Raw genomic sequence first — 13,236 nt, 5'->3', positions numbered from 1 at the left:
CAAAAAGAAAATACTTTCATCATCATTCAACACTTTCACCACACTCGCACATTATCACTGTTTTTGCAGAGGTGCTCAGAATACAACAGTTTAGAAGCATACATATATAAAGATACACAACATATCCCTCCAAACTGCCAATATCCCAAACCCCTCCTTTAAAGTGCAGGCATTGTACTTCCCATTTCCAGGACTCAAGTCCGACTATATGAAAATAACCGGTTTCCCTGAATCCCTTCACTAAATATTACCCTGCTCACACTCCAACAGATCATCAGGTCCCAAGTACCATTCGTCTGCATTCACTCCTATCTAACACGCTCACGCACGCTTGCTGGAAGTCCAAGCCCCTTGCCCACAAAACCTCCTTTACCCCCTCTCTCCAACCCTTTCAAGGACGACCCCTACTCCGCCTTCCTTCCCCTATAGATTTATATGCTTTCCATGTCATTCTACTTTGATCCATTCTCTCTAAATGACCAAACCACCTCAACAACCCCTCTTCTACCCTCTGACTAATACTTTTATTAACTCCACACCTTTTCCTAATTTCCACACTCCGAATTTTCTGCATAATATTTACACCACACATTGCCCTTAAACAGGACATCTCCACTGCCTCCAACCGTCTCCTCGCTGCTGCATTTACCACCCAAGCTTCACACCCATATAAGAGTGTTGGTACTACTATACTTTCATACATTCCCTTCTTTGCCTCCATAGATAACGTTTTTTGACTCCACATATACCTCAACGCACCACTCACCTTTTTTCCCTCATCAATTCTATGATTAACCTCATCCTTCATAAATCCATCCGCCGACACGTCAACTCCCAAGTATCTGAAAACATTCACTTCTTCCATACTCCTCCTCCCTAATTTGATATCCAATTTTTCTTTATCTAAATCATTTGACACCCTCATCACCTTACTCTTTTCTATGTTCACTTTCAACTTTCTACCTTTACACACATTCCCAAACTCATCCACTAACCTTTGCAATTTTTCTTTAGAATCTCCCATAAGCACAGTATCATCAGCAAAAAGTAACTGTGTCAATTCCCATTTTGAATTTGATTCCCCAAAATTTAATCCCACCCCTCTCCCGAACACCCTTGCATTTACTTCCTTTACAACCCCATCTATAAATATATTAAACAACCATGGTGACATTACACATCCCTGTCTAAGACCTACTTTTACCGGGAAGTAGTCTCCCTCTCTTCTACACACCCTAACCTGAGCCTCACTATCCCCATAAAAACTCTTTACAGCATTTAATAACTTACCACCTATTCCATATACTTGCAACATCTGCCACATTGCTCCTCTATCCATTCTATCATATGCCTTTTCTAAATCCATAAATGCAATAAAAACTTCCCAACCTTTATCTAAATACTGTTCACATATATGCTTCAATGTAAACACTTGATCTACACATCCCCTACCCACTCTGAAACCTCCTTGCTCATCTGCAATCCTACATTCTGTCTTACCTCTAATTCTTTCAATTATAACCCTTCCGTGCACTTTTCCTGGTATACTCAGTAAACTTATTCCTCTATAATTTTTACAGTCTCTTTTGTCCCCTTTCCTTTTATATAAAGGGACTATACATGCTCTCTGCCAATCCCTAGGTACCTTCCCCTCTTTCATACATTTATTAAACAAAAGTACCAACCACTCCAACACTATATCCTCCCCTGCTTTTAACATTTCTGTCATGATCCCATCAGTTCCAGCTGCTTTACCCCCTTTCATTCTACGTAATGCCTCACGTACCTCCCCCACACTTACATTCTGCTCTTCTTCACTCCTAAAAGATGGTATACCTCCCTGACCAGTGCATGAAATTACTGCCTCTCTTTCTTCCTTAACATTTAAAAGTTCCTCAAAATATTCTCGCCATCTACCTAATACCTCCATCTCCCCATCTACTAACTCCCCTACTCTGTTTTTAACTGACAAATCCATACTTTCCCTAGGCTTTCTTAACTTGTTTAACTCACTCCAAAATTTTTTCTTATTTTCATTAAAATTTCTTGACAGTGCCTCTCCCACTCTTTCATTTGCTCTCCTTTTGCACTCTCTCACCACTCTCTTTACCTTTCTTTTACTCTCCATATACTCTGCTCTTATAACACTTTTGCTTTGTAAAAACCTCTCATAAACTACCTTTTTCTCTTTTATCACACCCTTTACTTCATCATTCCACCAATCACTCCTCTTTCCTCCTGCCCCCACCCTCCTATAACTACAAACTTCTGCCCCACATTCTAATACTGCATTTTTAAAACTATTCCAACCCTCTTCAACCCCCCCACTACTCATCTTTGCACTAGCCCACCTTTCTGCCAATAGTCGCTTATATCTCACCCGAACTTCCTCCTCCCTTAGTTTATACACTTTCACCTCCCTCTTACTTGTTGTTGCCACCTTCCTCTTTTCCCATCTACCTCTTACTCTAACTGTAGCCACAACTAAATAATGATCCGATATATCAGTTGCCCCTCTATAAACATGTACATCCCGGAGCCTACCCATCAACCTTTTATCCACCAATACATAATCTAATAAACTACTTTCATTATGTGCTACATCATACCTTGTATATTTATTTATCCTCTTTTTCATAAAATATGTATTACTTATTACCAAATTTCTTTCTACACATAGCTCAATTAAAGGCTCCCCATTTACATTTACCCCTGGCACCCCAAATTTACCTACTACTCCCTCCATAACATTTTTACCCACTTTAGCATTGAAATCCCCAACCACCATTACTCTTACACTTGATTCAAAACTCCCCACGCATTCACTCAACATTTCCCAAAATCTCTCTCTCTCCTCTACACTTCTCTCTTCTCCAGGTGCATACACGCTTATTATAACCCACTTTTCACATCCAATCTTTATTTTACTCCACATAATCCTTGAATTAACACATTTATAGTCCCTCTTTTCCTGCCATAGCTTATCCTTCAACATTATTGCTACTCCTTCTTTAGCTCTAACTCTATTTGAAACCCCTGACCTAATCCCATTTATTCTTCTCTATGTATAGTATAGTATAGTATAGTATAGCATGTATAGTATGAAAAGTCATGGAGAAGATTATCAGGAAAAGGGTGATGGAGCACCTAGAAAGGAATGAGCTTATCAACAACAACCAGCATGGTTTCAGGGATGGGAAATCCTGTGTCACAAACCTAGTGGAGTTATATGACAGGGTGACAGCAGTAAGGCAAGAGAGAGAGGGGTGGGTGGATTGCATTTTCTTGGACTGTAAGAAGGCATTTGGCACAGTTCCACACACGAGATTAGTGCAAAAAATGAAGGACCAGGCAGGGATAACAGAGAAGGTACTGCAATGGATCAGGGAATACCTGTTGGGAAGACAGCAGCAAGATATGGCATGTGGCGAGGTGTCAGAGTGGGTGCCTATGACAAGCTGTGTACCACAGGGGTCAGTCCTAGTGTCGTGAGGGTTCGTAGGAGATATGATGGTTAGAGTTAAACACACTTGTTGGATGGTAACACATATATTGCAGTGTGTGGAAGAGAGAGGCCCAGCCTGCCTGTCCTATTGCCTGCTTGGATTACCAGGAACTGAGAAGGATCCCAGGCACGAAGGGCTCACAACAGCGTCATGTGACGTCACACAAAGGGGTCGTGTATGTAAAACAGATGGATGGTGCTAACTATGATACTCAGATAAGCTATACAACACATGTAGGGGATCAGCAACTATGCTGACAGCTCGGTCATGTTACGTATGTCGTCTCGATATACAATACTATGCTACAGGCTGAAGAGGCAGGTAGCTCTGGGTTGATTCTATACAATAGCAAAGACATATGTAACTTATAACTGATGGATGGTATCGTAATGCATGTTAACCCTTTCAGGGTTTCGGCCATACTAGTACGGCTTATGCACCAGGGTTTTTGACGTACTAGTACGCCTAAATTCTAGCACACTCAAATCTAGTGAGAGAAAGCTGGTAGGCCTACATATGAAAGAATGGGTCTATGTGGTCAGTGTGCGCAGTATAAAAAAATCCTGCAGCACACAGTGCGTAATGAGAAAAAAAAACTTTGACCGTGTTTTTGGATTAAAACAGCGACTTCGCACTGTATTTTTGTGTGGTATTTATTGTTGTATTCTAGTTTTCCTGGTCTCATTTTATAGAATGGAAGACATATTACAGAAATTGAGATGATTTTGACTGGTTTTACAAAGAAAACTACCTTGAAATTGCGCTCAAAATAGCAGAAATGTTCGATTTTTACCAAAGTTCAAAAGTTAACAAATCATACTATGCGTCCAATACACGTCAACTGCTGAGTCTAACTTCTTTCACAAGTGCGCTGATAATATTTATACCATTTCTACACCAATGCAGTAGTCTGCATAACAGTAAATATTATTTTTTTTTGTGAGACTAAAAATTCAAAGAGGAAAGCAAAAGAATGTAAGAGGGGCATGGGGATATGACTAATGAACAGAGGAAATGTTATTTTAGTGCCAGGAATGTCTTTCTTGTTTATTCTGGACCCTATTTGGAAATTGGCATCTTTTGAAATTTGTGTGAAATTGGCAAAATTGCTAAATTCTGACCACTGTATTGGATAGTTGAAATTGGTAAATGGGTGGTTTCTTGTACTCATTCGATAGAAAAAATAGAGTTCTAGCGAAACAGTTATGATTTTTGTCGACAAGTACACTGGAATTGGCCGAAAATAGGGCTCAAAGTGAGCAAAATTGCCGATGCGTAAACATCGTTGAGACCGCTAACTTCGTGAGAGCATAATTCTGTTAAGTTTTCCATCAAATTTCATACTTTTGGTGTCATTATGATCGGGAAAAGATTCTCTATCTTTCCATAGGAATTTTTTTTTTTTTTTTTGGAAATTTGGCCAACCCTGAGAACAAGTCTCTGAGAGGGCCTGTCAACCCTGGAAGAGTTAACGTAATGCATTACAAATTATAAGTACAAATCACATTATAATAAAGGATGGAATTGATCGATCGATCTGTATTCATGCACTCTACGGATTCTGAGGAAGAATAAATGTAGATTTACAAAGGTGAAGGTAAATTAACAGCAGGGCAAATCTGGCATGCACAGATCAGTGCTGCTAAATCTCAGAATTCGGAGGGAACGTGAACACAAAAAAAAAAAAATTTGAAAAAAAAAAAAAAAAACTGATCAGCTAATAACAAAACACACAGCTGAGAACTTCATTCATCTTGAACATCTAATTATACAGGCTATGTATATTTAAACCCAACTCTGCGAGGGTAAGATTTACATATGTAGAATGGTTATCGTCTTTTGAAGGATCGAATTCCTTTGCAATGGCTAACACATGCCTTGACTGAGGGAGATCTGAACAAGTATCTACAAAAGATACTTGTGGGTTTCTCATTACTTGTCGAGTACGCAAAGAATAGCGACATTCGGGTTGATTATTAGAGGTAGAGGGTACAGAGTCAAGAGGATTGTCAGCATCTGTCACATTAGTCTGGGTAGAATTATCATCCTCGACATCGCATACTAATTTCATATGATCTAAATACAATTCTTCGTACTGACCAGTACTAATTTCTCTAACCTTATACTTATTGCCATTGATATGTTCAACTACTCGATAAGGGCCAACAAACTTTTGGTAGAGCTTAGGCATTGCGGATGTTTTGTTGAAATTAGTCAGCATTACTCTCGAACCCACTTTAACTTTTGTCAGCTTAGCACGGCTATTAGTTACTCTAGTAAATTCTGCTGTTGATTTATGAAGTGTTTCACGAATTCTTCTAAAAACACTTTGAGCTATGCTGGTACGAGTTGCTATGAAATCATCAGGGCTGTAATTGGGTTTTGGTGTGGAATATAACAACTCATAGGGTAAACACTTGTCTACACCATACAAAACATAATGTAGAGTGTCACCTACAGAAGCATTGTAAGCAGAATTTATGGAACATTGAACATCTGGCATAACTTCATCCTGGGTTTCACTATTGGGGTTGATAATGGCTCTCAAAACATCTAGTACTTTCTTATTTGTACGTTCTGCTAACCCATTGCTGGCAAGATGATGAGGAACAATGGTAGATTTAGAGATCTTGTACAAGGTACACAAATTTTCAAGAATCTCATTACAGAATTCACCTCCATTATCTGTTACTAAGGACTTAGGGGTGGTATGCCTGCAGATAATGCGTTCTTTAAACTCTTTAGCAACTGTCTCGGCAGTCTTATCTGCAATAGGAACTAACAATATCTGGTGAAATGGTCTACCATAACACACAGATGTTTGTTGCCTTGGAGGGAACATTTAAAATTGGTTAACAAATCTAACAGAAGTCCAATCCAGCCACCAGGAGATCCAGGAAATGATAAGGGAGGAAATAGCTATGTTTGAATGGGACCCAGAGGTGCAGAGGAAATGGCAATGGGAGGAGGAGAGGGAGAGGTTAGTCTTTATCCATGGGCTTCAGGAGAACAAAGGGAGGACATACAAGAAAAGATGGCAGAGAAAGAAGAGATTGAAAATATCATCAAACGAACATGAGAGTAGGACATGACTGAGCTGATAAATTTTCAAAGAATAGGGAATACTAAGGGGAAGAAATTGGCCAGTCATTCCTTTAGCCGTAGTTTCTGCCACAGCTAAAGGAATCAGCATCATATGGAATGGTGTACCTAGACTGTGACAGAACAAGAACAGAACAACAGAAGCTGAGAGAGGACACAAAGACAAAAGGGGCAAGAAAGAGAGACAAGGCTAGAGTTGGTAGGGGACAACCAGAGACGAGTGGAGCAGCAAGTGTAAACACCCACAAAACCCCATAACCAGACATATATGAGCCACATTCCACACTCACAGCCCCCACCCCAAACTATGCAGTAGACTCTCATAGCACCCTGCCCAGTCTCCCATTTCCCCAGCCCCCACAACTGATGGTATGGTATACCAACATTGATGGAATAACAAATAAATGGGAGGAGTGGTATGAAAGAATCAGAGACATCATCAGGCATCATAGCTCTCACGGAAACCAAGCTCACAGGAATGATAACAGATGCTATCTTTCCAACTGGACATCAGATCATGAGGAAAGACAGAGGAAATAGAAGAGGTGGAGTTGCACTATACATTAGAAACCAGTGGAAGTTTGTGGAGTTGGAAAGAGGAGACAGAGGAGAAACAAGGGACTACATAGTAGGAACACTTCAGACTGGAGGTCCCAGGATGGTGATTGCAGTGATGTATAACCCACCACAGAATAGTAGGAGGCCAGGACAAGAATATGAGTAACAGAGCAATGGTGGACACACTGGCTGAAGTGGCAAGGAGGGCCCATGTGGGCAGGGCAAAACTATTAGTTGTGGGTAATTTCAATCACAAGGAAATTGACTGGGAAAACCTGGAGCTACCTGGGGGCCCAGAAACACAGAGGGCTAAGACGATGGAGGTGGCACTGGAAAGCCTCATGCATCAACATGTTAGGGACACTACCAGAGAGAGAGAAGAGGATGAACCAGTAAGACTGGACCTAGTATTCACCCTGAGTAGTTCCAATATTGAAGACATCACATGTGAAAGGCCCCTCGGTGCTAATGATCATGGGATCCTGAGCTTCGAATACAGAGTAGAGTTGTGGAGAAAATTCTCCAGTAAAGGGGGTATCTCTCAGCCCTCTGAGGGATTCTGCCCTCCCAGAAGGGGCTAGTGGACTCTTCCTTCCTTGCAATCAGCTTCATTAAATTCACGTTTGTACCATAGCATAACGAGGCACACTTTCCTCTCCTTGCTAGAATTCTTGATCAATTACACAGTGAGGGTTAAACAAAAGTAATTACTCTTTCTCCATAGGAAAATTAAGGGAAAACCTGTCCCCCACTTTACAAGTTGGGACTATTAGTCCCAACTTGTAAAGGAATTCTAGTAAAGGAATTCTAGTCTATAGCTGGATAACAAGAAACTTACCTCCTTGTACTGAATACTGTTGCAATGTTACAAAGGTAAGAGATATAAAGCTGAACTCAGCAGTTCTTTTGTGCAGAGGGGGTACTGCTAGGCACTTGGGCAGAGGACAAGCTAGGTTGAATTCAGACATGAGAGCGTGAACACGTCACAAATCTCCAGCTGAGAACAGAGAAAATACTGACCTTGGGCAGTAAACTCTGAAATACTGTCAATCTCCACTAGGGAAACTAGTGTTAAAAGGAAACACTAGTGTATCACCTGCAGTATAATACCAATAAGTGTAAAGTTTGTGTCGTGGTATGCATTCAGGTGTTATGAGCAAAGGAACCAGATATCACCCAACTGCGTAAAAACTGACCAAAGTGACTCCCTATCAATGAGTGAGGACATAACTACGCATCTGTAGCAGCCTACTCAAGACGTTGATACCAGAGTCATACTTCCCCTACCACAAACTAGGGGAAATTGGGTTAGTTACAGTACTCAGGTAAGTCCGGTCATATCCACACATAATTACGTTAGCGGCAGCTAATAAATAGGGGTGAGATTTGACTGGAATTACCAACAGATCCTGTCATGGGTGGGCGATTCACCCAAACCAAGCGAGTATCACTTTTTTTTTTTTAACAAATCGGCCGTCTTCCACCGAAGCAGTGTGACCCAAAAAGAAAGAAAATCCCCAAAAAGAAAATACTTTCATCATCATTCAACATTTTCGCCTCACTCACACATAATCACTGTTTTTGCAGAGGTGCTCGGAATACAACAGTTTAGAAGCATATACGTACAAAGATATAGTGTATAAAGATACACAACATATCCCTCCAAACTGCCAATATCCCAAACCCCTCCTTTAACCCTTTCAGGGTTTCGGCCGTACTAGTATGGCTTATGCACCAGGGTTTTTGACGTACTAGTACGCCTAAATTCTAGCGCCCTCAAATCTAGTGAGAAAAAGCTGGTAGGCCTACATATGAAAGAATGGGACTATGTGGTCAGTGTGCACAGTATAAAAAAATCCTGCAGCACACAGTGCGAAATGAGAAAAAAAAACTTTGAACGTGTTTTTGGATTAAAACAGCGACTTTGCACTGTATTTTCGTATGGTATTTATTGTTGTATTCTAGTTTTCCTGGTCTCATTTTATAGAATGGAAGACATATTACAGAAATTGAAATGACTTTGACTGGTTTTACAAAGAAAAGTACCTTGAAATTGAGCTCAAAGTAGCAGAAATGTTCGATTTTTACCGAAGTTCAAAAGTAAACAAATCATGCTATGTGTCCAATACACGTCAACTGGTGAGTCTAATATTCTTTCACAAGTGCGCTGATATTATTTGTACCATTTCTACACTAATGCAGTAGTCTGTATAACAGTAAATCTTCTATTTTTTTGTGAGAATAAAAATTCAAAGTGGAAAGCAAAAGAATGTAAAAGGGGCGTGGGGACATGACTAATGAACAGAGGAAATGTTATTTTAGTGCCAGGAATGTCTTTCTTGTTTATTCTGGACCCTATTTGGAAATTGGCATCTTTTGAAATTTGTGTGAAATTGGCAAAATTGCTAAATTCTGACCACTGTATTGGAGAGTTGAAATCGGTAAATGGGTGGTTTCTTGTACTCATTCAACAGAAAAATGGAGTTCTAGCAAAATAGCTATAATTTTTGTAGACAAGTACACTGGAATTGGCCAAAAATAGGGCTCAAAGTGGGCAAAATCGCCGATGCGTAAACATCGTTGAGACCGCTAACTTCGTGAGAGCATAATTCCGGAGGAAAACAACAGTCAGGAGGAAAACAACAGTCAAGGACCAGGTAATCAGGATGAGGAAGGAAGGAGGGGAAATCACGAGAAACGACTGGGAAGTATGTGAGGAGCTCAACATGAGATTTAGAGAAGTGCTTACAATGGAGACAGAAAGGACACCAGAAAACCGGAGTGGGAGGGTACACCATCAAGTGCTAGACACAATACATACAACCAAGGAGGAGCTGAAGAGGCTGCTAAGCAAACTAAATACCTCAAAGGCAATGGGGCAGGACAAAGGGATGTTAGGAAGTATTTCTTCAGTCATAAAGTTGTCAGGAAGTGGAATGGCCTGCAAAACATTGTAGTGGAGGCAGGATCCATACACAGTTTTAAGATGAGGTATGATAAAGCTCATGGAGCTGGAATAGAGAGGACCTAGTAGTGACCAGTGAAGAGGCAGGGCCAGGAGCAATGATTCGACCCCTGTAACCACAATTAGGCGAGTACAATTAGGTGAGTACACACACACACACAACAGGATTATTACAAGACTGACACACACTCACTGATGACAGAAAAACAATATTATTAGAGGCAAAACAAACTCACTGACATTAACAAAGAACACAATTATCATAAGGCTAACACACACTCACTGTCAAAGACAAACAGCAGAATTATTAGAAGATTGACACAAACGCTCACAAACAATAATTTTAGAGCTTTTATGAAATTAAAAATGAGTACCTTTTGTGGAGCAAAAGCATAAGAGCCTTTTGGAAGAGATTCCTTGGATTTCTTAGCTTTCTGTGTGAATCCCTGCCCACCAGACTGGCTCTCCTTCACATCTTTGCTCTTAGCAAACTTGGAGAGGAATTCTTCAGGAGATTCTCTGTTGTCACAGGAAACCAATATTTTAAAATTCAATATATATCACCACTCACATAAATGTATTGCAGAAATAATAATTTTCCCCACACTGTATATATAATATAAACTTTCTTCTTTCTTTCAACACACCGGCCGTATCCCACCGAGGCGGGGTGGCCCAAAAGGAAAAATGAAAGTTTCTCCTTTTACATTTAGTAATATATACAGGAGAAGGGGTTACTAGCCCCTTGCTCCTGGCATTTTAGTCGTCTCTTACAACACGCATGGCTTACGGAGAAAAATTCTGTTCCACTTCCCCATGGAGGTAAGAGGAAATAAACAAGGACAAGAACTAGAAAGAAAACCCAGAGGGGTGTGTATATATATGCTTGTACATGTATGTGTAGTGTGACCTAAGTGTAAGCAGAAGTAGCAAGACATACCTGAAACCTTGCATGTTTATGAGACAGAAAAAAGGACACCAGCAATCCTACCATCATATAAAACAATTACAGGTTTTCGTTTTACACTCACTTGGCAGGACGGTAGTACCTCCCTGGGCGGTTGCTGTCTACCAACCTACTACCTTTATAATATAAACATACACACAAAAAACTCTAAAACTGTAAAAAGTTAAAGAATAAAAGTAAAGTTTCAAAAGAAATAATATGACTAAATTTACTTACAAAACATTATATTAAAAGCTTTTAACAGTAGTCAAATAACTATCCACACATGTAACACATGTACACACAAACTAAATTATAGACTCACGTCACATAATGTTTCAGTCAATAATGGACCGCATATATAACGTTGAAGTAAACAAAACTACTGAGCTGCCAGTCATATAAAAGTATAGCACGTACAGTCATGTACAGTACATAATACTTGATAAGGATAATAAATAACTATGTACTGGATTATGTATTTAATATATGTATTTACTATACTGTACTTTTTACCATTATTCTAATGTGTCCTCTCTCTACTCATAAAAAAGTTTACTGTAAAACAGAATGCCCGTGTTATGCTGACATTAGCCTCATACATCTCGTGTTTACCACATCTCTTCATAGCATCATTTTCTCTTGTGCTTCATTCAACCCTTACAGGGTTGGTGCTGTATTAATACGGCTTGCACGCCAGGGTTGGTGCCGTACTAGTACATACTGATAAATTCTAGTGCCTTCAAATCTAATGAGAGAAAGCTGGTAAGCCTACATACGAAAGAGTCTATGTGGTCAGTGTGCACAGTATAAAAAAAAATCCTGCAGCACACAGTGCATAATGAGAAAAAAAAATCTGACTGTGTTTTTGGTTTAAAACAGTGACTTTACAGTGTATTTTTGTATGGCTTTTATGGTTGTACAGTGGTCCCTTGTTTTTTGTAATTAATCCGTTCCTGGAGGAGCCACTATAAACGAAATTTACAATTTGCGAATCAATTTTCCCCATAAGAAATAATGTAAATACAATTAATCCGTTCCTGACACCCAGAAGTACTAAAACAAAAAATTTTTTTACATGAAATATAGATGTAGTACATAAACAATACAATGGGAAATGATGAATGAAACATTAACAGCATAACACTTACCTTTATTGGAGATTCTTCTTAGTGAATGGGAGACTGGAGGAGGAGAGAGATTGGATTGTTTACAGTTTGGAAGGGGAATTCCCTTCCAGGAACACCTCAGGTACCAATTGCTTCTCTGGGGCTGCTTCTCTTCTCTGTTTCTTAATGCCACTAGGACCACCTTGAGAGTCACTGGAGTCCTGTCTCACAAAGTAACTGTGGAGAGAGCTCTGTTTCTGGCATCTCTTTAACACTTCCCTAAAATGGCCCAAGACTTTGTCACTGTACATATTTCTCACCTTCTTTACCACAGGCTTGGCACTAGGAGCTTTCTTTGGAGCCATGGTAGCTTATTTAGTACTTGCAAGCACTAAAATGAGTGGAATATTATGAAATATTTCGTAGGAGCACTTGAGGGGACCTTCACTCACTGGTAAACAATGCCAGACAGGCTGGGTAGGGAGGGCTCCCCGGCTCACACCGTGCATACGCGTCCCGGACGAACTACTATTTGCGAGTCAACCTATGAAAAGCCAGTCCATGTTTATACGAAAATACCCCTATGATTGGCGAAATTTATGATTGCCGAGAACTACGAAAAGCGAGGGACCACTGTATTCTAGTTTTCCTGGTCTCATTTTATAGAATGGAAGACATATTATGGAAATTGAGATGATTTTGATTGGTTTCACAATGAAAAGTACCTTTAAATTGAGCTCAAAGTAGCAGAAATGTTCAATTTTTGCCAAAGTTCAAAAGTAAACAAATCATGCTATGCGTCTAATACACGTCAACTGGTGAGCCTAATATTCTTTCCCAAGTGAGCTGATATTATTTATTTTATTTCTACACCATTTCTACACTAATGCAGTAGTCTGCATAACAGTAAATCTTCTATTTTTGGGAGAATAAAAATTCAAACTGGAAAGCAAAAGAAATGTAACAGAGGCCTGGGGATGTGACTAATGAACAGAGGAAATGTTATTTTAGTGCCAGGAATGTCTGTCTTGTTTATTCTGGACCCTATTT

General features: G+C 39.8%; 1 protein-coding gene across 2 annotated transcripts in view; it reads right to left on the bottom strand.

Annotated features, from left to right (window-relative positions):
• Positions 1-13,236, bottom strand: part of LOC128685688 (ATP synthase mitochondrial F1 complex assembly factor 1) — a 162,204-nt gene that overhangs the window by 87,574 nt on the left and 61,394 nt on the right. For both annotated transcript variants that reach the window (XM_070088101.1, XM_070088100.1), the window contains exon 3: positions 10,506-10,650. In XM_070088101.1, the coding sequence (XP_069944202.1) occupies positions 10,506-10,650 (145 nt within the window). The remainder of the gene's footprint in view (positions 1-10,505; positions 10,651-13,236) is intronic.

The sequence above is a fragment of the Cherax quadricarinatus genome, chromosome 23 (assembly GCF_038502225.1).
Source record: "Cherax quadricarinatus isolate ZL_2023a chromosome 23, ASM3850222v1, whole genome shotgun sequence".
Lineage (NCBI taxonomy): Eukaryota > Metazoa > Arthropoda > Malacostraca > Decapoda > Parastacidae > Cherax > Cherax quadricarinatus.
This window is presented reverse-complemented; position numbering and strand designations above follow the sequence as displayed.